Below are 27,576 nucleotides of genomic sequence, written 5' to 3' on the forward strand. Positions count from 1 at the left end.
TTTAATTTTTTTTTTTTCAAAATACATATGCTAACAACAAAAAGCAAGAGAATGGTCCAAAACGTTCAGCCAACAAATATTTATTTAATACTCATTATAAAAACCTGACTTCTGAAAAGGAAACCATATGGTTTCCCATAACATACATGATTTTTCTGTACATTATTACGAACAAATGCATAAAGGGTTGCACTGATAAATATCTGCTCTACAATAATAGACACAAAGTAGAATGGCAGTAAATAGTAAAATGGATGCTGACATGGAAAGAGGCTACTCATCAACTCAGTCTTTAGAACAGGATATTTACAGAAATCGACGTTTTCTGTTGTCTAAACACCATATTACTTTTATGCTGCCTAAGATGCATGTATAAAATTTTTTTAATTTTTTTGTACAGATGGTGGATCACTTAATTTTGATTATGAGCAAAATCAAAGTAGTCTAATGTATAATCACTACTTAAAAATGATGCACAAGCATTAGACCTAGCATGAAGAATTTAGACTGAAAAATGCAAAGAGAATTTTAAGTAACTTTTTGAAAGAAGGAGAGCACACAAATAAAAGGCCTTAAGTAGTTAAACAGTAAAAATGCATCTATATATTTAGATCTTCAATTGAAATTTGTTATGGAGATATGCTTTTCTTTGTATATCTCCATTAGTTTATTATTAAACATTATAGGAGAATAAATTCAGTATAATAACACAAAGAGGGAGAAGATGTAGCTAAACTAGTCTATCTTCCTTAGTTTGTAAAAACTACAGAACAACCATAATTCCTGTTTTAATTTATAAAATACTCAAATTCTTTGTATTGCTCTGTAAAATACTTGCTTTAGAACAATTATGACTGAAGAAACAATTTAAATCCTTGTTCTCGTATGTGACTAAATTTTACACACATAACAAATTCTAAATTAAGATTGAAATGTGAAGAAAGATAACTACATTTTGAATCTAATTATGAGAACAAGAATGCAAATACTTTAAAAATTATTGCAATTTTTTCCAATGATAAATAAACTTATGTTAAAAAAAAAATAATTAAGAATCTTCCTAGTTCAAATCAATACACATCTTTGGCATGAAAAAAAAATAAGTGATAAGAGAAATGAAATTCTATAGCAAGAACTACTTGCAGCAAACTTTAGGAGAAAAGTACAAGAAATGCCATTTTTATTTTAAGCAAGTGCTTGAAAGAATCATAAATGCATTAAATATTTTTATATTTTATGGAATGTAATATTCCAAAAGCACTTATCAAATATATAATCCTCACAAATGAGACTAAACCAGCTGAGGATGGAAAATTACTAGTAGCATACTAAAACTTCATTTTTAAGAAAATAATTTATATGAAAGAAAATTGAAATGCTTTTAGAAACCAGATTTGCATGCTATCTGTTTCAGTGTTAGAAGCATGTGTGTAAATGAAGCAAAATTAAATAGGTGAAAATAAAATTTCAGAAGCAACAACTCTGCAAGTCCAACAAAAATGCAATATTTTTTCTTTAAATAAAATTGAATTGTCAAAGGCAATTTCATATATATAAATATTTTAAAAAGAAAAAAATAAATAAAAAATTCTTTTCCAGTCTACAGGGACTTGAGGTTCACAGCACTGATAAAATGTTCAAGCACTACTATTTCCACAACGCAATACTCTAGAATGGCAACAGATTTTCCCCTTAAGTGCCATCTGCCCGAAGACTCGAGAGTACGTTGATCTTTTGCTGTAAAGAGTTTAAAACTTGACACCATTTAAATGTTTGTCACGAGATGATGCAATGGTTTCTCTATCACAGTCCACTTAGATTGGAGAATAAATCATGAGTCCTATGTAAATGGCCCATAGTGCCAGCATCCAGTGCAATTCAGTGAAAGGATTGCGGCCTTCTAAGAATTTCCTGGAGAAGAATTTCATCGTCTCATCCAGAATTATGACGGGGAAAGATATCTTCAAGACAACCAGCCATTCAGTAACAGACAGAGGGCAAACAGAAAACACAGCCTGAAAAGAAAGGAATTCTATTTGAAAACGGGGGAAATATATTTTACAATTAAAAAAAAAAAAATCTTGATATTTATAGGATTATACATCTAATTTAGTAATGTTAATGTCAGAATATCTTTAAAATTCAGAAAACATTAGGCATTTATTTCAGAAAACTCTTAATTTAGAATTGTACACACTAACACGGGGTTGCCACTTAAACAGGAGAAAAAAATTCCCTGTTTTTTCCTTGTACATATATTCAAAATGCGACAAAATGCACAAATAACACTATTGTGCTAGTTATAAAGGAATGTGGTTTTAAGAAATGGAAAAAGCAAGGTAAGGATCAACAATTTAACATTATTGAAAATAACATTAAAAGAAAGTTTATATTTACATACAGAAAAAAAAAACTTTTAATATCTAGAATTTAGCACGACATATTACCTCTCATGCTCTTTGTTACTGCATGTTACAAAAAATTAAGGACTTGGGTGAAATAAAAACATCTTTGTAATCAAGATACAAATCATTACTTTCTTTTATGTATTCATCTTTGCCAACTTGTGCATTTGGATATCAATTTCTGCAAATTTTTCAACCATTAATTTCATAGAGCTAATGGACCTAATCCCTAACAAATAAGGATGTTACATTTCTAAACAGCATAATGTGCATTGTTTAGCTATTTCACTTTCAGTGAACATATGTGAAAATAATTTTGATGTATCATTGAATGCATTAAAAGATTAATGTGATGCAACAAGTTTTAATGCCCATAAAAATTCAGTTTTAAATTATTATCCTGGAACCAAAAAGTTCAAAAGTCCTTTGTTTTTGGACATAATTGATATTTTGGGGCCTCACATGTTTTCTTTTCTTATATTCCTTTTCTTTTCATTGATATTCCTTTTCATCATTGATAGTGAACTGGTGTGCAGTCTTTTATGTTTTCCTTCTTTTACAAGTATGACTAGTACGGGTCAGTTTTCCCATATTAGGCATATTATTTTCGTACAAAGTGAGCAAAAAATGGATTTTCCAAAATTTCATGGGGGGGGGGCAACTTTAAGCAAATCAAAACTGGATTGATCTATGCAGAAAAAAAGGGGAGAGAAATAGGGCAAGTTTCTGCATTACATAATTATGAATGGCATTGTTTTGTTTATGGAAGCTATGACAATGATCTTTTATTCTTGCAATCTTTAAAGATCAGCATTTTTTAGAGGGGGGGGGGGGACCAAGAAATTTAAAATCCTTGTTTTTATGAAAATTTTCAGATTCCCCTTCCTTTTCCAGTTTTTTAAGAGAATTTTTAAATTCCCTGTTCTCCCGATAGTGTGGCAACCATGAGTAACCACAGCAGATTTACTTGCTCTCCTCAAAGAAAAAAATATTTTCTTACAGGAAACTTAGTTTTATTTTTGAAGCAGGGTGATATCTCAGAAGAAATACAAATAAATCATTTAAAATATATTTTAGAGAAATTTGATATAAATAAACCTTGATTTTTAAGCAATTCCTGTCATGTTTTAAATTATCTATACTTATAATAAAGCTCAATGTGTGTGTGTGTGTGTTGGCACTCTACAGGCCAGGTTATTTGACATACAGCTACCAAATTTGGTACATGTGTACCTTAGAGGTCGGGAATGTGCACCTGGGGTCCGTTTTTTAGTTTTTAATTAATAATTAAAATTTCAAACTTTCCCGCCAAAAAAATCTTCCAATCTTCCATTTCAACAGTAATTAGGCTAGGGTTAACATTTTTCGGCAGATTATTTCAAACAATTCTGTTTATTTTCTTAATGTTTTATGCATTTAAAATAAAACATTGTTAATGAATCCATGTTTCAGATTCATTCTGAAGTACTTTTGAATTAAAATAACACAGAATAAAGGAAATTAAAAATGTATAATCTGCATAGCGTTACCCCAACTGGGGTAGAAAAATTCACGCATGCGAATTGCGTTGCCATGACAACCATTATCAACGGATGATTTAGATTATTTTTAGGTTAGTTGCATGCTTTTGTAAGTAAATTGTATTTATGTTAGTTATATATTTTTTGTATATGCTTATAGTTTTAAGTACATCGTTTTTTAAGTAGTTTTTTAAACCTGTTTTCGACCGATTATTTTAAACGATTCATTTTATTTTCTTAGTGTTTGATGCATTTAAAATGAAACATTGTTAATGAATCGATCTGTTCATGATGAATCTGAGAAAATTTTGTTGACAAATTCTTGAGATATTACATAAATTAAGAAAGATATTCTTTAGTGCCCATAAAGTTTAAACGCTCAGTGACTCTTATTATCAGTAATCATATTATTAAAATAAATGCTTTGTTTCAGTAAAAAATATTATATTAATTGAAGATTAATCATTTACACTTTAATTTAAAGCATAAATTCTACGAGGGGTAACAGAAAATGAGAGAGATACATATCACGTTATGACTGAAGGCCTTTATAATATTATGAGTGAATTATATGACTATCAAAATTTGAAGTTTTAAAATATTTTGCTGAAGAATCTATTAAAGCTGGAATTGCGTAAAATATTTAATGGTACGACCGGAGTTTAAGCCCCTGCTTTGCGCAATTTTTAAAAATCGCCAACAGCGGCCTTGCGAAATGTTCAAAAGCAAAGGAGCAGATGTTCAATTATAGTGCATAATAAAGATTCCCACTTTGGCGCGTTATCGCAACTTGGCGAAGAAGGGGGTTAAACTCCGGTTCAACCTATTTAATTATTAAAATTTAAATGAACATTAAGATTGGCGAACCGGCTGGTCGCCAAAGGCGGCTAGTTTTTATAATAAATCTGAAAGATCAATGACAATTTGAAAAGTTTCCAGAAAAATTTCTATTGTTCTGCTCTAAATAAGATTCACACATCAGATTATAGGTCACTACCTCATATTGAATCCTTCAAAATATTGGTCACAAAGTAACTTTTGGGATTTAATATTTATCAGCTAAAGTTCCCTTAAAGTTCCTTTTGATATCAATAAAAATTATAATAATAATTGGATCCACTTTTTTATTTTATCATTAATTCACGTTTATTTTCCTGATTTAGAGTTAGTAAAATTTTTTGATCTCAAATTTCGTAGTATCAAAAAACAAAAGTGGAAAAATTGATACTATATATAAGCATTAAAAAAAAATCAATTTCAAAATTCTCAAGATTATTCCAAAAATTATAATGATAAGACTAACATACTGTGCATTCCAAAGGATATTTGGCAGTACAAGACAGGAAAGAAATATTTACCGATAATATATCCACATAGAGAATGATGAAATGCAGAGTCATGGACAAGGTGATGGCAGAAATTAGCCACAAGTTAGTCCAAGGAGGCATCAAAATTAGAGACTGATTTTCAGACAAACTAAAGGGAAAAAACATTTTAGTGCTAACAACTTTGTATTATGAAAGGCTAAACATAAATCCTTAATATTTATTGTGTAAAAGATCAACCTTTTTAGAAACAAGTACATTTCAATAGTTACTTTAAATCATTATATTATATATATAAACAATTTTACAATAGCTGCATTTGAAGTATAAGAATTAAACTATTTTCATACTTTAGTAATATGTTCACAAAATCAATTTATTGCAGCAAATAAGAATTCAAAACCATTTATTCATGAAAGTAAAAATATAAATTTAAGGGATTTAAAATATTTTTAGAAAATGTTCATCTCCTCCAAAAATGGAAAGATTTTGTTTTAATTAAAAAAAATTATAATAATACAACTTCTTTTCGATGAACAAAGAAGTAAACTAAAGGTAAAAAATTGTTCATAATATTAGTCCAATAAAAACAACTAAAGTAACTAACAACTACTAAAAAAAATAATGCTTTATTGAAATAAAGGAAGCAACATTACCTATTTAGAGCATTAAACATCTCAATAGTCACAAGTACTGATAAAGCCATTGTCATGGAATGAGGATCAGAGAATATTGTACAGTCCACACCAACAAAATTCTTGGTATCCTGATGGCAAGCAAGATGATGTGTTAGTTGATAGTAAGTCAGTTGGGGTCCATCAGGGGCAGCCATAAACCACCAGCAAGCAGCTCCTACTGTAGCTGCACCAACATATCCTGGAAGAGAAGCAAGGCTACATTAGAACAAATCAGAATATTAGTTTTAATACTACATTTGAATAAGAATTAACTCTCAAAATGCATAGTGATGTAGATCTGCATCTTATGGTTAAATGATGCAACCTTTTCATATTATTATTATTATTTTAATTTGACCAAAACTATTTTATTGTTTTTGAACATAACTAGAATCTTTTACAGTTTATCTCTTTATTTGACTATTTCCTTGTTGGTATGTCATCTGAATACAATTTCATTTCAATGGTATAATAAATTATTGTTTATATAAAAAGTAATTAAAACATACAGAAAAAATTGTTTTAGAATAGAAATACAAGCTAAAAGTAGCAATTTATATTTATGCATATATTAATATATGCAGAAAAAAATGACTCTTTGATGTAAAAATATATCAAAATGCAAAATTGGTTCTACTTAGTTCACTAAACTTAGAAGGTATCTCATCCTCTGCCGTCTTATGGATATACGAAAAGACGGTGTTGGCCACTAGCCTATATTTTCAAACAGGTTGAGGTATAAAATTCTACTATGTCAGGGTATCGTATAGTGATCATGCAACAAATGCAGTGCACCTTTATACTTAAATGTTAAAAATAATTGTTTCATGAATTTTCATGTTTAGTAATGTAACAATAGGTATTATTTATGTTTAAAATATTATTGTATACAGTAGATTTGTAGAACTCAAGGAGTGATTGTTCATAATGTAATAAATGTTTTTTTAATTAAAAAAATTCTATTAATTACAATCATTTTCTGGTTGATTTCAAATTTTATTTAATTTTCCTGTTAACAGACATTAAACTGCTATGCTTAATGAAACTGTCATGCCAAAAATATAGGTACACTCTAAAAGTGTCACAACTTGGAGAAAGAAAATGCTTTACCTTTCTGTGGTTTCTGCTCGCAGTAGTAATGCTAGTAAATCTGACCTAACAAAGGACTTATTTTGCTTATTGTGTAGAATTTTTGCTTTGTAAGAGGACACTTCTAGAATTCTCAGAGAAGATTGGGACTGCTTTGTAGCTTCATGCAACAAGTTTGAGTGGAAATCGGTGATTGTTTTTTGATTTTTTTTTTTTAATGTTTTGTGAAACAAACTTAAACAGATTTGATTCTTTTTTGCTTTGATATGCGTTAAATGTTGCAAATTATATTTGTATGTTTCTTTTAGTATTTTTCGTTTTTTTTTTTTTTTTAAATTTTATGAAAAGTTATTTTTTTATATGACATAAAATTACTTCTAAAAACTAGGTACAAGAGATTTAATTCTTGAAACAAAAGCAAACATTTTATGTTTTTACATGGGATAAATTTATATTACTGTAAAATATACATATCTTATTTTGTATATTTTTAAGAATAAGCCAGGCTGATTTGATTTCATAGTACTGGAAAAATAGTCTGGTTCAATCTTTTATAATTAGTAAATGAATTAATATTTTTAAATATTTATTCTGCATTATTTGCATTATTTTTTACAGTGCCACATTTTTTCACAGCACTTTTGTAATACTTTTTGTACATTCTTTAGAAAAATAAGATTTTATATTTAAAACTTATATTTTGCATTAATAGTCTTATTCTATAATATTCTGCAAATTTCTATAGGAGAATGGCTTAGTTTTTGCACTTTTTTTACAATTTTTCTACAAGGTAAACTTATTTGCTTCTAAAAAACAAGGTGTAGGCAATAAACACACACATTTCTTTTGTAAGTTTTCACAAAAGATTTACACTTTAAAACACAAAAAGCCTAAGTAAGAATTTAATATAATTTTCAACTATATTTAAAATTAACAAATTTGCACACTCGCATTTATCTGTCCTATATGTAGATAAGAAAAAAAAATTCATTTCCTTTTACATTGTAAATATTTATATTTAAGAAGTTTTAAGAACTTCAATCACAATTACTAATTTAAAAATTACATATAAATGACATTTCCATTTTCAAATTTAGTGAAAATATAAAATAATCATTTAAAGCTTAGGAAATAACCAAGATTTTTCTCAATTTCTATAATTTCAGAGAAAATTATTCCAGAAAACATACTGTTACTCCATTTAATATAGAGTTTCACCATTCAAATACTATTTTTCATTTTAGTGCAATTTTTTAATTGATACTCATTGAGAAGGACAAACGATTTTGAAATAGGTATTTAAAGGTGGTTCTTTGCTAGAATATGTTAAAACTTTGAATCTGCCACTATTTTTCTTTAAATTCTCTTTTGTGTTAATATACATCTGCCGAGTTTTTTTTGTCTGTCTTAAGATAATTATTTAACGATCAAAATAAAACAAGTGAGAGATTCAAATTTTAAAAGCTAGAATTGAAAGTAAATTGTTTGTAAATCAAATCTTTTTCATTGAACGACGAGCATGAATACATATGAAGAGCTATGGCCAGACTGCATGAGTAAAATTCTAAGAGAAAATTTAAAAAGGAATGATTGATGATTTATATCAGAAAAACTATCGATAAGATTTTTTTTTTCTGATTCTTAATGAAAATTGACTATTTAATTAATAGTTTACTTGAACTTTTCTTATATTTTAGTAATTTGCAGATTAACTAACCTTTGGTAAAACATTTATTTCTAGACGTATACAGGTTTTTAGCAGAATAGTTTTTACTTTAGGACATTAATAATGACAACAGGTGGTAAACTCAAAGCTCTTCGACATAAGATAATGATCCCCGATTTAATGATGTAAAAAAAAAATAATTACTCAAATTTTTAATATAAATTGCTACCAAAAAACATATTTCCGCAATATACAATTCTGATAATACACAAAGTAAATAATTTTCATGCATTAAAATGCAAATGCATGTTGAATAATGTCAACATGCATTAAAATAAATGTAATTTAGAAAATATTTTTAATTGTTTTTATATATTTATTTTTGTAAAAATATACTTGGCTTGTTGCAATTTATGATCCATGCAATTATGAATGCAATTTATGACAAATTTTCAAAATCCTGCATTTAGATTTTGAGGTTAATGATATGCAATTAAAAAAAATAAAATAAAGTCTTTAATATGTAACACTGCCGTAATATATGAAGTATACCGATAAACCTGGTGCAATAAAATATATGCTATTGTCAAGTTTATCATGAGAAATAAAATGTTATTCAACAAACTGAAATAAATTTTAAAAACATAAGATATGTCAAATTGATACATTAAAATTACAAAAGTGCTAAAAAATGAGACAAATTTGAGCCAAACAATTAAACAGTGTAACAATTTTAAAAGATGCTTTTTAATAAATTAGTGTACTTGCATATTGAAATTTGCCTTTATACTAAATAATAAATACAAAAATGGAAGTGTGCCAAACTAGAATAGTGCGATTGACAGATACAACCACAAGTGAAATAACCTAAATATTTCATTAAAAAAAAAAAAATGCGTTTAAATCAACTTTGGGCAATTGATTAAAAATCAAAGCATTACTGTATGGTAATGAAATTGACATTACTAAAATACTCTTTTTTTGTGTTTGTGTGTGTGTGCGCGCGCTAAGATTTGTCCTGATGTTACAACAGAACAATTTATAGTTTTTAACCTCTTTATTGTCCTTTAGAAAGTTGCAGAAACTTTTTAATTAAATAGCTATTTTTTTCAAGTACTAAAAAATATTTGCACCAAATTTTGTTTGAATTCATCAAGGCGCGAGGAATTTTATAATGTTCAAAGAAACAAGCAGGCATTCAATTTTGCATACACCGATAAGGATGCAAAAAAGTAATGTAATCAATATTAATTTTTCAAAATAAAACATTTCATCTTGGCTACATGCAGTTTGTCTATTATCCTTTGCAAATACACCAATTAATGATTTTATTAAAAAATATAAACGTACTTGCTAAGTAAATATATGTTTAGTACATTGCATTAAATCATAAGTTGCAAAAGCAATTTAAATTCATAGTCTTATTTAAATAATAAAAGAAAGGTGCAAATTCTTAATTTTTTTGTTTTATATTCCTTTTATTTGATTTTTTAAATTAATTAACTATATTTCTTAACTTTGAAAGTTTTAAAATCCAATATATCAGGCTAATTATAATGTGTATGTGTGTAAAACAAAGTTTATATTTCCATGCATTCGGTTTTATGCACATTGAGACTCATTTTGGAAACACAGTTACTCTCAAAATCTAATTAACAACAGCTCACAACAAGCTGTTTAATGCATTATTTAAAAGAAAAGTTCCACAGACTGTCAATCAATCATTGACATTCAACTAATAGTAGATACTCCCTCTTATTATACTTACAGTTGAACTTCTGGGGAGAAGAGAAATCAGTAAAATCTCAGGCTTGACATTTTTAAATGACTTTATTTATGCAAGATATCTTGGGTTTGATGTTTTGAAGAAAAAAAGTTTGTAGATTTCTTGGATCTCATGCTAGGAGTGTTAAAAATAAAAATTCATACATTTAAGGGCTAATCTTCAACACAAATTCTCATGGCATCTTCTTAAGATAATAAGCATGCTAACTCAAAAACAAAGCAATTACCCATCCTCTATCAAAAGAAAGATTCTTTTTTAAAAACCAGTGTGTTTTATTCATTAGATATTATATGCCATACAACAGGATAGGAAATAAAGTCACTACAGAATTCCTTTGTGTCTCAAATTTTGATGCTGTCATGTACATCATCAGTACCAAGGCAGGACAAAATATAAAATGTCTTTCTACACTCTTTTTAAACATAAAATGCTAAGTAAACAAATATAATACAATTTAATCATAAAATTTAATACAAGAATTTTATAAATTAAGAATTTCTACTTCATATTAATTCATCTTCGTATATATGCTGCAAGAAGACAGCTTACAGAAGACACAGAAGGGCTCCTAAATTCAAAGATATAGTACTATTTAAACAAGATTTGTTTTAAATTGGCAACTACTTTTAAAAGCAGAGATAATTTTCGAGTATCACAATTGAATATACTAGTTTTATTGCTAAAGAATTTAATATGACTATGAAAGCTACAGAAATAGGTTTGTTGGCTTCAATATTTAATTTATCCCCCACCCATCTCTGTAGAACCTCAGATATTGGGATGAATGGTATAATTGTTGGTTTTCTAGCAGTCAGTCCCATTGATGATGGGAGGAGTTGTACAATGGTTGGTGAAGGCTCATAGAACTTGACCATTCTCGCTAATAATGTTGTAGTATTCTGATAATACAAAACTTCTGCATGTTTCAATCAGGTCAGAATACTTATTTATAATCTTCTTTAATTAAACTACTTTATGTATAATCAAATATACAAAACATTAAAATATCATTTGAAAGCAGTATTTGTTAAATCCTTCTTACCTCCAATAGCCATATACCTGAAGAATAACCACCCCGATATGAGAGATTCATCTGCTCTACGTGGAGGCCTTTCCATTATATCCAGATCAGGAGGATTAAAGCCCAAAGCTGTAGCTGGCAAGCCATCTGTAACTAGATTCACCCAGAGAAGTTGAACAGGAATCAATGCTTCTGGCAGACCCAAAGCAGCAGTAAGAAAAATGCTGTTTAGAAAAAAATAAATAAAACTGCATATTATTTTCGCAAGTTTAGAAATTCAGTATCAAATAAATTTATATTTTGAATCCCCCATTAAAAAAATCTTTTACGTTTTAAAACTAATCAAAGTAAAAATTCACTCTTTCACCACCTTTATTCTTCATTTAATCTTGAAACTATCAAATACAAAATTATTTAAAATTTAATTATAAATGTTAATTCTAGATGTATCAGGAACTAAAAGCTGCATGTTCCAGAAATCGTATTACTATAGATGAAGCAAAATTAAAATCCAGCACAATTTATATCTAAAAATTAAACTCAATCAAGGTCACGTAATCAATCACAAGGTCAAATGTAAAAAACATACCTGACAACTTCTCCAATATTTGAGGAAATTAAGTATCGTATGAATTGTTTCATATTATTATAGATGGCACGTCCTTCTTCAACAGCAGCAACAATTGTAGAAAAGTTGTCATCAGCCAAAACCATTTCAGAAGCAGATTTGGCTACAGCAGTACCTGAACCCATAGCAATACCAATTTCAGCTTTTTTTAAGGCAGGAGCATCATTGACTCCATCACCTGTCTGTAAGATATTTTAGTCTTTATATCATTCTTATGCTTATTTTTACTTATAGTAATTTTACCTCAATATATTTGCTTGATAAGGTGTAGTCGAAAGTCCACTAACACAACATAGATTGCACACCATGTGTTCAAACAATATCAATGCAATTCAATCCCCCTCTAAAAATTGGCCTATTTCGAATAAGTTAACATCTACATCTAGTAACCATATAAATGCTATTAATCTAAACATGTCAAAAGAAAATAAGGTATTATTTAAAAATATGAACGCATGATAACGAGACTCCATTTGTTTCAATACACTAGCTAAATAAGAAAATTATTAAGTGACAATCGCCAAAACCAGTGGAGTTGTTGAGGTTAGGGGTTCTGTCTAAGATTTATTTCACAATATCTTTCAAAAATAGTGGAGGAGAGAGAAGATAGCCCTTAATGACATAACTAGTTATAAAAAATAAAAAAAAATTGAAATTGGTACAGTGGTTCAAGTTGGAACACTGGCTATTTTGTATCTCCCTCCTTCAATTTTAAATATAAAGATTTTGGATTAAAATTTTTTCGCTGAAGGTGCTAGAATATGTTATTTTACATTACTCATTTGGTTGAGATTTTAAAAAATGAAGCAATACAGTATTTTCAATTAATATTTCATTCAGAGAAAAAAAGTCTTCCCACCAAAAAAGAATGAAACAAGCAAAATATCCTTAAATATTACAATTAGACATTACTTAAAATTGCAAAGCTTCCTTAAATAAGATAGACGCATGTATATATACTTTTTTTTTTGCAGAAGTTGATAATAGGTTATAAAACCCCCACTTCTATATATCTCCATAGTAAAAAAAGTGCACTTTTTTTTTTACATTTACCTGTAAGCAAAAAAAATTTCATGATTCTATCTGTAAAGTTTACTGATATTTAATGAATAAACGTTAAAAAATAGTTCAATAATTCAGTAATTACTAAACTTGTAGAAAATAACCTCCTAATTTTTAAAAAAAGTTCTGGTCTTCTAAAACTACTTGTATACTGCAATACAGTTCTCTTGTTATATCATGAATAAAATTTTAGAATTTGTCAATAAAGACCTGTTATATCTAGAGGAGGATGCACAGAACATAAGTGATCCCATAAATAAAAGTATAAAATTGTCCAGCAGGGTTCCAGATCTTATTGAAGAAAGATATTCAAATTTTTTTCAAACACTTGAACTTTTTTTAAATTTACAGACTACAAAATTGCCTATTTTAAATACAAAAATGAAACATTTAAATCTGTATTTTCAGTATTAACCTACAAATTTGTTAGTACTTTCCTGCTTACAAATTCTAAATGTACTTGCTAAGGACAGTTAACAAGACACACTAAAGTGCTTTTTCGATAATCACAAGTTAACAACTTTACAGTTAGTCACTGCATGGCAATTATAAGATGTTAATTTCACATTCATACTGTAGTTGAAACAAAATTCACTGAAAGCTATTAATCTTACAAGAATCTCTATCCTTATTTTTTACCAACGCTTAATAGAATGAAGGATGGAGAAGTAAACAGATAAAAACTTGGGGACCTTTATTTATATTCAAAGAAATTAGCAAATATGTCTTTAAAACATTTTAAATTTGCATATTTACTCTTAGATCTTCATTCTTAAAACTATCTGATTCTGCTATATACTGAAAATCTTTTCTGTATTTTCAACTAATTTGATGTCAGATGTAGAAATCAATTTAATTTTTATCTTTTAAAAAAATTAAATCATCTAGTTTATCTGCAGTGTGTTTCCTTTATAATTTTCTTTTATTTTGTGATCATACTTGCAACATATTTAAAGCATTTTTTGCACAACAATTCTTTTGTCATTCGTAAATTTTCTACTTCACTACATTTTTTTTTTTTTTTCTCTCACTCTAAAACCAATATACTGCAACGTAACGTTTAAAATGTTCAACCTCAATATTTTTATTTAATGATAATTTCCTCTGCGATCTAGCGAAGTGATAATATCGAATTCTGAATTACCTCCCTTAATATCTGATAAAACTTTTGACCTCTTAATAAAAACTTGTCACCTGATTTTAGGATATTTAAAAATCCAAATTTTATTGAATTGAAAGGCACATAATTAAAAAAATTGCTCTTCTATTAAAATAGAATTTCATTTTTCTTGTACTCTTTTGCAATACAAGAACAGAAAGAATGACTTTCATCCGGTTAAAATAGGCTTGTTCGCATATTCTCCTCGGATCTCAAAACATATTCCTGGCAAATTACAAAGGACTTATTCAAATTTTTATGAATGCAGATATGTACCATTCATGTTTTAAGCTATTTTTCCGGATGCATTTTCAACATTTTATTCCCAAAGAATCCAGTACATTAATTTTTCTGATAATAGTATAGGAATCTTAGTTTGGGGAGGAGACATAGATTAGAAAAATCATTTAAAGTTTTATATAATTTTCCATGATACTCAAGTTCTCAAAAAATGACCCTATTTTTCTATCTGGTTGAAAAATTACTATTTTTCTGTATGAATTTATAGACTGGGGGGGGGGGGGGCACTTATTCTAAAAGTGTTGCTCAGATTCCTAATGTATACTAAAGCTCACTTAAAAAAAAAAAAAAAAAAAGCTAAAATCAAATTTGGAAGAAAAAATATCTTGCTAGTAGCGATTGGTTCTTGTAAAATAAACAATCGTCTTTCTCTGCACAATAGTCATTGGGAAAGTGTTCATATTAAATAATTGATACAAAATAACAATCTCATGACTTTTAATGAAAATTGATCATTATAATATCAACTGAAATTTTTAAAATTTTTTTTTGATCTTTTTAAAAAATGCATTTTTAAAATCTTTTTTCAACAAAGAATTATTTGAAAAATATATTAATATGAAATTTATCAGATATTCTTTTATGTGTAATACATACTTAAGTGGAATTATAAAAATTTGATCTTGATATAAAAAGCTATCTTGATAAACAGCTCAATATATATTCATGTTAAAAGAAACTAAAAGTACCAAACATTTTTCAGATCAGATTAATAATTCAGCATATCCTCATAAACCAATATATCAATCAGGCAATTTCGTATTCAATCATCCTACTGTAGCTGGCATGAATTATTAACTAACTATATAATTACAACAGAACATTTACAAGCATTATGACTGACTCGTAAAACTGAATTACAGTCACAATTCATCTTACTTCTGTACAAAGTGATACCAAACAATGAATTTCTGAAAAATGCTACATGATACTTTTAAAGAAATTGCCACAGATGAAATTCTCATATGAAGAATTTTATTATTGAAAAATGATCACTTTGACATTTCATGCTTCTTTCTTAATTATGGTAATATTCATTGAAACAAATTATGTTTCAGAGAGAAGACAAATTTGAATCTATCTGAAGGCCGAATGCCAACCCAGATGTTGATTATTATGCTGAAGATCTTGCATTTGGAATGACGAGTTCTGAACTATTCATAAACTAGCATGAGGGTAATTTGAAAACTAAATCAAAATATCAATTTCTGCATCATATGAATGTCTCATCCTTTCTATTCCTTCTCAGTGAAGTAAGGGTTGAGTACCTCATAATGACTGAATTGTTCTATAAATTCACTTTTTAGAAAGATGTCGAAACTTCAGCATACAATTACATTCAGAATAAACTGTCCATATTCCTGAAATGCCCCTTTTTTCAGAAATAAGTTATTCCTTTAGAAAGAACACAATTGAAAGCAAATAATTTTATTTTCTTGTTTGACATTTCAATTATTTCAAGATATTTAAATGTTCTCTCCTTTCTTATAAAGTCGAATTTGATCAATCGCAATTGCAACATTATGCATAATTACAACTACCAGTCATACTGAATGATGTACAATTAAACATATATATAAGAGAGTTTTTTTTTTATATTGAATAAATGTGCATTTCCAAAATATACATTTCCATTTAAATTGGTGGCAAGTGCCTCTAAATCTACAAATATGTATATTTCTAAAAATTGTAAAGATGGAAATGAGCAACTATGTGTGCCTAAATGAATGCCATCTAAACATTTTGTTCATTGACACTTTTTAGTATTTCAGTTTAAAATTTAAATTGTAATTTTTTTTATTATTATAAGCGTCTATAGAAGTCAAAATGTTTTTATGCAATTGCCTACCTAATTTAAAGAAGTTTTGCAACTAGGAATATATGTCTGATTAAAATACACAAGGAAATAAAGGTTTGTTATAATGTTTTGAGATACTCTGTAAATACAACCAAATTAGAAATAAATATATAGAACTAGAATAAAAAGAATCAAAAAGAAAAAATGATTAATCCTGCCAGAAGACTTTCTCAAGGATCACCCTCTGGCATGGAATCAAACTATGGATTTTTTTCTGCGAGGGGTCTGACTTTCGTCCAAAAATATTGACCTCTCGTGACCCGAAAATTCCCAGAAAATGAGGCTTTAGAGAATTGACTTTTCTTTTTTGCGATACTGGTTTTATCTCTAAGGCTTCAATTTCTGGGAAGAATTGTTTTTTTATGTTTGCGATACTGGTTTTATCTCTAAGGCCTCAATTACTGGGGATTTTTGGGTCATGTGGGGTCAATATTTTTTGGACGAAAATCAAACCCCTCACAGAAAAAAACACTAGTTTCAATCCTTGTCTGAGTGTGACCCTTGAGAAAGTCTTCAGGCAGGATTCATCATTTCTTTTTTTAGTTCTTTTTGCATTAAACTTAATATTTATTTCTAATTCGGTTAATTTCATCTGTGTTAATTCTAAAAACAAAGCATTTTTTATTAGTTTGCTTCAGAAATTTTTTTAAATTAAATTTTATAATGATTGCATTTTTGATTAATTTCTGTATATAGAATTAATTGTCAGTCAAAATCAAGATTTGTGTTGTGCTTCTTCCCTTCAATTTTTCAAGTAAATTATTTAACTTATTCATTTTCACTATTGTTATTTTCCTAGAAATAAACTGATAATCAGAAGCTCCATAATTTTAATATCCCCAATCCCCTAAATGCTTTTCGAGCATTGAGTAGTTTGAAGATTTATATTATGTACTCTTACTGGGAAAGATTCCCTCATTTCCAAATTGTATGTAAACCCTTGCTATATCAGTATTATCTGAATTAGAAAAAACAGAATATGAACATATTCTGCAGCATGAGCATATTAATTTGAAACAAAATCCTCAGTAATTTTAGATTTCAGATAATATCCAGAGTAGAATAAGATTTTCATTCTTGAGCAACAAAATACTCACCATGGCAGAAATTTCACCATCTGCTTGTAAAAACTCAATGATCTTACTCTTGTGAGCTGGTTCTACTCTTGAGAAAAGCCTTGCCCTAGATACTGCCAATTTTTGTTCAGAAGGCGCCAACTCATCAAATTCACGTCCAGAGAAAGACAGACCTTTTAAAAGAAATTAAAATTATAAAAGTATATCTTTAGATAAAAAATTTGATAGAAAACAATTAGAAAAATTTCAACAATAATATCAAGTGATGGTTACACATTATCCACCACTTAAAATCCAATAACCATAGTATGTCTTTCAACACTATGAAATGTTTTTATGAGCTACATGGGATCATCATCATCTAGAGAATATTTAAAGCAAACTTTAATATATAGAAATAAATACGAGTTATTTGTCATCAGAAAAATAGTGCGAAGGGAGAAAGAAAGCTCAGTTGCCTGGAAGGTTAAAATCAATTGTGAACATAAAACTGCAAGAAGGATTACCTGCAGATTTATCCTTTATTAGGCATATTATTAGCATAAAGTATATAAGTTGAAAATATGCTCAATTAAATGGTATAACAAGTTAATAATTTTTTGAAAATTGAAAATCCATATATACTATATAAATTACCTGACTTTTCAAGATACTCCTCTACGACAGCAGAAAAAAATACAAATAAGGAATTAATAGTCTAAAAATACTTTCATATTACGAAAATAAAGAAAAATGTAAAGTTTTTTAAAATGAAAAATCCACACACCCGAAGTATCTTCATTCTCTTCAAAGACACCAATTCGTCTGCATATTGCTTCAGCAGTAGCCTAAAAGTAAGATAACAAATCTTATGAACAGAAAGCATATAATTTCCTGTTCTATCTTACCCAAACCTGAGAGCAAACAAATTATTATAAGTAACATAATAGTGCATAATTATATACTACTTATCATATAAAATATAGATTATATAAACACCATACAGTGACAAAATCAAAATATAGCATAATACAATTGGGAAGATTTCTATTAGTTAATATTTGTAGCTATCTTTTAATATTTGATCTCATTCATTCAATTAATATACATTAAATCATATACAAGAACAAAAACCACAGATAAACAATTTGTATTCCCACATTAAAAAATAAATAGTAAAATAAACCCCTAGAATTTTTTTTAAAAATTAACCATGATTTAAATGCTTTTGCAGGAATTTCAATTTCACTTGAGAATTGTATGTATTTATTTCTCCCATGAAAATTAACTTTCCTTACAGCTATTATTTTGATCTTGCTACTTTTACAGCAAGAAAGGAAAATTTTAAAGCATATAAACCACACTATATTTAAATTGCTATTTGTGCATGATGTACAGTTAACCACATAAGCAAGCAATAAATCAAATAATTTTTATTGGAATAGTTCCATTGCCCTCCCCCCCCCCCAAAAAAAAAATTCAACAAAGATTCATGCTAACCCTTTGCAGCACACTACCCTTTAAATTTTAAAATAAAAATTTAAAGGGTAGCTATTTAGGCCTATAGGAGTACCAGGTTAAATTCCATGAAGATTTTACTTATCGTTTTGATTTTTGGGGTGTCCCATCACCTGGAACCCTGTGCTGCTAGAGATCTGAAATTGCGACTAATTGAGCATTGGAGTGAAGTGTAAAGATGAAAAAATCTCAGGAATTAAAAACACTATGTTACACTTATGTAGCAGATTTAGCATGATTGAAGGTGCACCATAAGAAGGCATGTTCAGATTCGTTATTGGTGGTGGGGTAACAGTAAGAACTGAAAGTGGGTTTCAACCCTTAAATTTGAATGCCATTCAATATCTACATATAATACTTTGCTCTCAACAGATGCATTCTTTTCCATACTGTTTAATCATCAAAAATAAAGAAGTAGGAATCAAGTGTATTTTTCATTAAATCTACGGGGGGTGGAATCAATCTTCCACTTTCATCTTACTGACAGGATTAATATGTTATTGAAACTTTAGAATCTGAAAACTTTTTTTTATAAAACTTGAATCTTATGAAAATGCATTATAGATATTGAAAAAACAAAATTACATGCTCTTCCAAAAGAAAAAATAAACCTTACTTTATTGTCACCAGTAATCACAATGACTCGAATTCCTGCAGCTTTACAACGGCAGATAGCATCTTTGACTTCCTTCCTCGGTGGATCCAACATTCCAACAACACCAACAAAGGTCATCCCAGTCTAAAAATAATAATTCCTTTTCATTAAAAAAATTAATATTCAAGTTCAAAAAGTTAGAAAACCATAATGATGCAAAAGCAGAGTGATTTCATACAAATTACAATCTTAAAATAAACACATTGAAAATATATACATGTACTTATAAATGTATTAAGTGAGTTAGGTACGATCTGGAAAATGATGTGTGTATTCTTTGCTACTAATCAAAAGCTTAAAATTAATAGCAGGATATCAGACTTTAAAGTATTGAGTTTTCAGAATACATTTTAACAAATGCTGCAGATAAGATTTAAAAACTTAAACCATTTATATGATTCATGTTATTTAAAAATTTATTCAAGATGTGATTACTTTTAACTATCAAAGGAGAATAAAATTCCCTCATGAAAATGACTGCTTTTACGTCTCAAGTTGAAAACAGATATTCCGGCCACTCACAAAGTCAAACTAAATTTAATTTACAAATAATTCTTTAAAAATTAATCATTTTTAAAGAAAATCGGTTTCTGGCAGTTCTTCTGGATCAATGTAATTATCCAATAATTTTTCAAGAAACTACAAGATATAAAAAACTTTTGATGTCTTTCTTTGTTTCAGTTTAAAGTACACAAAGATTAAAGATTGTATAACACAAAAATCTTTTTTTAATATTTTTACCAACAAAATCTAATCAGGTCACAATTATTTTAGTCAAATCAGAAATGTATTTTAGGCAATTTATTTTTAATGCAAAAGGTTTTAAACTATAATGTTTACACTACACAGCTTTAAACAGCTGATTTCACAAACCGCAACTTCAACCTTTACTGTGCATATTTGCTATACTACAGATACTTCAAATTTCATTTATAAAAACTGAAGTAAAGGCGATTTTAATGAGGTGTGTGACACTTAAATACTGCTTTTTTAATTAAAAAATTTCTTTTTAAATAATGTTGGGTATATCAATTAGTATAAAATAAAGTGTATCCTCCACTTTAAACTATCTTCAAAATTTTAAATTTAATATCTAAATAACATTCTAAAGGAATACCAAAATAAAACTTTTGGATTTTAACAAGGTCACAAATCAATTGTATATGAACTACTAATCACACAAACAAAACAGAATTATAGAACTCCAATGGAAAAAAGGAACCCTTGATGAACTCTCAATCCCTTACTTCATAAGTTGCAAATTTAGTAGAATCTGCCAAGTCCATATCTGAAGGTTTTTGAGGGTTGTCAATGGTAGCCAAAGCCAAGCATCGCAGAGTGTCTTTTCCTGTTCCATACTGTTTGGTAATTTCCAATACTTTATTCTTGATTGCAGGAGTCATAGGTACTTTTGTACTTCCAACTCGAACATGGGTGCATCTTTCTAAAACTCCTTCTGGGGCACCCTAAGTAAATTATAATAGAAAATTAAATATTATCTTGCTATTTTAACTAATATAGTACAAGCAATAAACTTACTTAAATGCTAAATATGATTATAAATAGCAAGTTCCCATTAATGAGTAATGAAGTTGGTTTAAAAAATGACAATGAATTTAAATTGTTCTAAATTAAAACAAGTCAATAACAATTGCAACTAATGACAATGACAAAAAAATTCTAAATGAATTTAAAAAAATTGAGTATACAGTCAACAATTCAAATTGAATGTATATGACCACAATTACCTATAAAAATATAAAGCAAACTTTTTTTTGGGCCAAATATTTATAAAATTATTAGACAAGTATGCAGCAATAAATGAACTTTAACACATAAAATTATGGATGTCTTTATAAAATATTACAGTAAAACTTATTTTCTCAAAATTAATTGCTTTATAAATAGCTTTTTAATTTAGTAATTTGAATAGTATTTCAAATTTGATGATTAAAAGATTATGCAAAAACATCAAACCCAGTATCAAAAAAATACAACCGATACTGACAATTGATTCGATCAATAAAACATGAATGCTCTTTTGGAAGCCATTAACTGATGATTGCCTCGAAAGTACAACGTAACTGTCCTTTTTGTTTTTCTTTTGGTGCCCACAAAATTTCAGTAATCAGTCTTATATCAACTATCAAATTTAACATCTTCCTATTCCCTCTAAAAATTTAGAACTCATAATAATATTTTTACATTAATCTTTGAATTTTAAATAGAATTTGAATAGAAAATAAGTCATTTCACAAAGGCAATATTTTATTTAAAATTATAAATCAAATAAAACATAACAGTTTTTTACAATTTAAAGATGATTTAAAAATATCAGAGTATTTACTTTAATAATTTTACACTCACAACTGCCAACTGAAACAGTTGGCAGATTTTAAAAAGAATTAAAATTTACAAAATTCTAATTTTGTAAGCACAGACAAAATTACAGAATTTCATTTAAAGAAATCTGAATAGATTTACTTAAGACAAAACTTTTTATAAAATTAACATAACACAGTGGATTAAGAAATAAGGATCAATTTTTAAAACACTACCAAAGTACAACTAACAATGCAAAGAGGGAAAATAAATTATAAAAAAGGGCATGCAAAAATTGTAAATCATGTTTTAAAAATATTGTTAAATTAGAAGACTAAAAGCAATATAATTTAGTTAAACCTATTAAGTTAAACGGAATGTATTCAAATATTTGACAGATATTGAAACTATTTTAAAGAGATTTTAAATAGCAATTTTTTTTTTCAAAAATTGTTTGGGAAATTAATTAAAATTAATATTAGAAATCAATATGCGTTTATGATAAGTATAATTAGCATATCATGCATTCACTGCATTGTGAATTCAGTATTTCAAACTTCAGTTTTACTTCCACAGCAAATTATTAAAAGGCTAGTAACATAAAATTAAGGCAAAATCAAGCAAAGGAATGTGTAAATGAGAGCATTTAAATAACCAATTCCAAACAGCAACAGTTACTGATCGAGAGGAAAGAATTTACAGTTATGAATAATTCAAGGGAAGGGATGGTTTTCAATAATTTTATTCAAAAGCCACATTTCACCTTATGTAGTCCACAAAATCCAATGCTAAACATCAATCAGTCTTTAAAGGCTGAATAGAAGCAAACATAAAATATTTAAATTAAATAATGCTTTTATAAAATAAAAAAAAATTGCTTTATGAACTCCTAAACTGAGCAAATAAAACAAATTAAGAATGAAAAAATCTTCAAAACTATACACTTTCACTGAAAGCAATTGATATCAGTGGGAGTCCAATATTATTTAAATGACAATAGAAATTGGTGAAAAATGTTTAATATATTAAGTTAGAACTAGTATACATTTCTCATATAATATACCATTATTTAAAATGTTAATTAACTTAGATGGCAAAAAAATAAGTAATTGATTACTTGCAAGTTGATATAGCTTGTTTAGATTTTTGAATATTACATTTTAAATACAGTAATCTAAATAATTAATTGAGACCAATTTTTCAAAAAAATTTAATAAATTAAAATACATTTTTTAACTCCACATTTTTTCCCCAAAAGTGTGAATTTATAAAATGTATGAAATTATTATCAATAACATTCTAATTCTGTCTACATTTCAATTAGGATAGATTTACATTATTAAAATATTTATTAAAATGCTGCCATAGAAAAATTTACAAGTCCATTAAATTGAGTTACTACTATCATTCAAACTCTATATCACAATTTGATAATTTCAAATGTGTATATAATCAAATTTTTCAAGGTTTACTCTTTTAAGGTTTGTAAAATCTCAAATCACTGAGTGTAAAAACATTAATGAAATTTCCATAAACAAAGGTTACTACACAGTTACAGAATGCACATGAGATAACAAGATATTATAATTGTAGAAAGTATGGTCATTTATAATCAAATTTATTTTATGATAGAACTAGCAATTTTTAAAACATAAAAATATATAGAAGAATATTTGCTTTGTTTCACTTTTACACTGGACTTACTAATTTATGTCGTATTTGAATGCACACTCTTGGAGAATTTCGTAATTCATACCACATTGACAATTGAAATTACAATAAAATCTTAATTATGCATGGTGTTTTTGTGTTTCTTCTAATTGTGATAAATTTTTTGAAAAATTCACCTCCCTGCCCCACCAAAAATGAGTATTTTAACAGAAAACATTTTATGTTTAAAGTAGACCAATGTATTTATAACAGAATTGTTTACTAAGACATAATTATAAATGTGTAGTTCCATTTCCACACAACTGTGAAAAAAATTGTTCAGATATATGGATTTGTATTTTCTTTTTTCCCCTTACACAAATTATCTGAGAAATAGTTAATTTATGGTTAAGATACCACTCAGTTAAATGGGTAATTGAAACTTGACCATATTAAAACAGTTCTAAAACAAAAAGATTAGCTCTATAACTTTATTACAGACATTAAATACCTTGCAAAACATTTTAGGACCAGGTCCCAATCTGTTTGTCTTGACAGGTATACAATAAGTACTCATTGATTTGCGATCACGAGAGAATTCAAGAGTGAATTCTTTTTTCCACATAGAAGATACTCCTTGGTTAACTACAACTGCAGCATCTCGACGGCTTAATCCAGTTTTCTCATAACCAAATGGGTTCATTTTCTCAGCTAAAACTACAAGGGCAGTTTCAGTTGCCTCTCCAACTTTCTCAAATACTTGTTTGTACTGAAATAAAGATTTAACATATAAGAAAAAATAAAATTAAAAAAAACTGCCATAAAATTTAATCTACTAATACTCAGTAAATTATAAGAGTTACATTTAGCTTTCTTTGTTAAATCAACACATTCCCTTATGTAATCTAAAAAAAAAAAAGTACTTATTCTTAAATTTCTAAACAATATGCAATCTGGTATAAACTAACCTTTTGCCAAATTTTCAAATCAATATCTTAAACTGTCTGCCTCTCCCCAGATATATTTTTAAGTACTATTAAGAATTAAAATAAAATCTTTAGTTTCTCAACATTTTACTAGATTTAAAAAAGTTAATATATAAAAATTTTTAATGGATTTTCTGTTAATCTTTTAAAAAATTAGAATTTAACAAAATCTGTACTTTTAATTAAGCTGGACATTAAAGGTTCACTGGTAAAATAATAATAATAAATTACAAAAATTAAGATATCTAAAATGCATTGCAGATTATCTTTTTTTTTTTCCCTTCAAATTTCAACACTAAATATTACATTTATTTAAAAAGTAATTTATAAAATACAATACAAATAATAAATACTAAAGATAACTTCCAAACAGAATAATAACTCACCTCATTGAAATCTATGCTAGAATCATTGCACATTACACAAATTGTCCCTAATTCGCATAAAGATTCAAAATCTGAGCAACGAACTTTCTGGCCCTTCAAAAAGCTAAAATAATTTAATAATATTTTAAACAAAAACAAAGCCGATCATTTAAATTTTGTTAGCTTTTTTAACAGAATAAAGCTAGCAATTTCAAATGCATTAAAGGAAGGGGAAAACATAGCTTACATGTCACCAACTGGTTCATAAGTCGAACCAGTAACTTCAAATTCATGAAATTTAGTTTCATTTGATTCAATTTTGTCAACCACAAGAATCTGAAACGGGAAAAAAATATTAAGAAGAATCATTAAAAAAATTCTAACAAATTAATCTAAATAATATCTATCATTTTCATTGCTCATGCAGGGAAGTAAAACATTGACTGAACAAAGTTGTCACTCTAATCTGGAAAATAAATTTCCTGTGTTTTCTCCATGCACATATTCAAGTAATAATGAAATCCGAGACGAATACTTGTGTGCTATTTATAAATATAGGGTGTTCATTAATTATTGTCGGGGTATCCGTACCTCATAACTTTCGAATAAAAAATATTACGCAAAAACTGATTACGTATTCGTAAATTACAACTCAAATAATTTTATTAATGATATTAAAGAGTAAAGCTTGCACAATTTACACTTTGTAGGCATTCCGCTGAAAGCGATTATGTATTCGTAAATTCGCTGAACAAATTTTGACTCGAATTGAGGATGATGAAAATTACCTTCGGAAATGGTTCTTCAGTGGCGAATCCACTTTTCATGTGTCAGAAAAGTGAATAAACATAACTGTAGAATATGGGGCTCAGAGAATCCGCACGATTATCAAAAGTCGAAATTTGTTCAGCGAATTTACGAATACATAATCGTCTTCAGCTGAATGCCTACAAAGTGCAAATTGTGCAAACTTTACACTTTAATATCATTAATAAAATTCTTTGAGTTGTAATTTACGAATACGTAATCGGTTTTTGCGTAATATTTTTTATTCGAAAGTTATGAGGTTTGGAAACCCCGACAATAATTAATGAACACCCTATACAATAGGAGTTTAAGGAGTAAAGCAAGGAAGGAAAGTGGCAATTTATCATTATTCAAAATAATAGCATATTAAAAAAGGTTTATATTTACATACACAGAAAAAAAATTTCTATTATCTAGAATTTAGCAACAGAAAATTTAAGCAACAGAAATATTAAGATGGGGATATGATCTCTTGTGCTCTTTAATTGTAAGTCACACAAAATTAAGGATTGAGGTGAAATAAAACAAAATATTTGTTAGGATACAAATAATTTGGTGATTACTCAAAAATTTTATTTATTCCTTTTTGCCAATTAAGGTATTTGGGCATCAATTTTGGCAAATTTTTCAACCATCAATTCCATTAATACTTAAAAAATAAGGTGCAATATTATACGGTCTAATATGGACATTTAGTTATTTCAGTGAACGTGTGTGAAAGCATTTCCAATATATCATTCAATGCATTAAAAAACAAATAAGATGCAACACATTTTAATGACCATAAAAAAATTAGCTTTAAATGATTGTTCTTGAAATAAAAAGTATCGAAATCGGTTTATTTTCAGTCATTAAATTTGACATTTTCGGATTTCATACATTCATCCCGTCTTCTTTTTAAATACTTCGCATATGGTAGACTAAACACCTCAGCGCTGCTTTCACAGATTGAATGTTCCCATCAAAGAAATGTTTTCCCATTCTTTCATACACTTACTTGCGCCTGCTCATTCCCAGCAATTTAGAAATTTCATGGGAAAAGAATATCTGGCAAATTGAAGCTGAACTCACTTGTACAGAAAAAAGGGGAGAGAGTAGAAAAAGAGCAAGTTTCCGCATTACACAATTGCGAATGGTATTGTTTCAATTTTGGAAGCTATGACTACTATCTTTTAGCAATCTTGGAGATCAGCACTTTTTAGATAAGGGAGGGGGGGGGGAGCAATAACTAAGAAACTTAAAATTCCTTGTATTTTTCTGGGTTTTATAAAAATTCTGAATTTTCTTTCTTTTTAGTAGATTTAGTTTCCCAATTTTTTTAGTTTCTGGTTCTTTCAGTGTCAGGTCATTCCTACTCAATATCATGCAAAATAATAAGCAGTGATGTATTTTATTTTTTTTTTTTGCTAAACAGCATTTAAATAAATTTATAAAAATCCAAATATAGCAAATGCTGCTTAATGTGACCATGATTAATGTTATAACACACTTGATATCAAAATCCTATACTCTCGAGTTGGCGTATTCAAATACACACAAGAATATTCATTTAATGTGATCATTACATCATTATGTTATCAGTTTTGAAGTAGATAATTAGTTGATTTTTCATTTTCAACTAGTATTAACTAACGTCCCTGGAATTCCATGTCCTCCTAGTTAAAGGGTCTTTTCAATGCAATAGGAACTTTCTTTTATTTGACTTAAAGTGATAGAGACTGG

General features: G+C 27.9%; 1 protein-coding gene across 3 annotated transcripts in view; it reads right to left on the reverse strand.

Moving 5' to 3' along the window:
- Positions 1 to 64: 64 nt before the first annotated feature.
- The window catches only part of LOC129967084 (calcium-transporting ATPase sarcoplasmic/endoplasmic reticulum type-like), an 81,049-nt gene continuing 53,537 nt past the window's right edge, over positions 65 to 27,576 (reverse strand). For 2 of the 3 annotated variants that reach the window (XM_056081750.1, XM_056081749.1), the window contains exons 13-25: positions 25,295 to 25,383; positions 25,069 to 25,171; positions 24,208 to 24,465; positions 20,972 to 21,190; positions 19,686 to 19,808; positions 18,339 to 18,399; positions 18,209 to 18,229; positions 17,594 to 17,745; positions 12,079 to 12,299; positions 11,511 to 11,713; positions 5,907 to 6,126; positions 5,284 to 5,401; positions 65 to 2,015 (exon numbers count right to left, since the gene is read on the reverse strand). In XM_056081750.1, the coding sequence (XP_055937725.1) occupies positions 1,815 to 2,015; positions 5,284 to 5,401; positions 5,907 to 6,126; positions 11,511 to 11,713; positions 12,079 to 12,299; positions 17,594 to 17,745; positions 18,209 to 18,229; positions 18,339 to 18,399; positions 19,686 to 19,808; positions 20,972 to 21,190; positions 24,208 to 24,465; positions 25,069 to 25,171; positions 25,295 to 25,383 (1,989 nt within the window). In that variant the 3' untranslated portion in view covers positions 65 to 1,814. The remainder of the gene's footprint in view (positions 2,016 to 5,283; positions 5,402 to 5,906; positions 6,127 to 11,510; positions 11,714 to 12,078; positions 12,300 to 17,593; positions 17,746 to 18,208; positions 18,230 to 18,338; positions 18,400 to 19,685; positions 19,809 to 20,971; positions 21,191 to 24,207; positions 24,466 to 25,068; positions 25,172 to 25,294; positions 25,384 to 27,576) is intronic. The other variant, XM_056081751.1, reaches the window with a different exon arrangement.

This window comes from Argiope bruennichi, chromosome 4 (assembly GCF_947563725.1).
Source record: "Argiope bruennichi chromosome 4, qqArgBrue1.1, whole genome shotgun sequence".
In the NCBI taxonomy this organism is placed as follows: domain Eukaryota; kingdom Metazoa; phylum Arthropoda; class Arachnida; order Araneae; family Araneidae; genus Argiope; species Argiope bruennichi.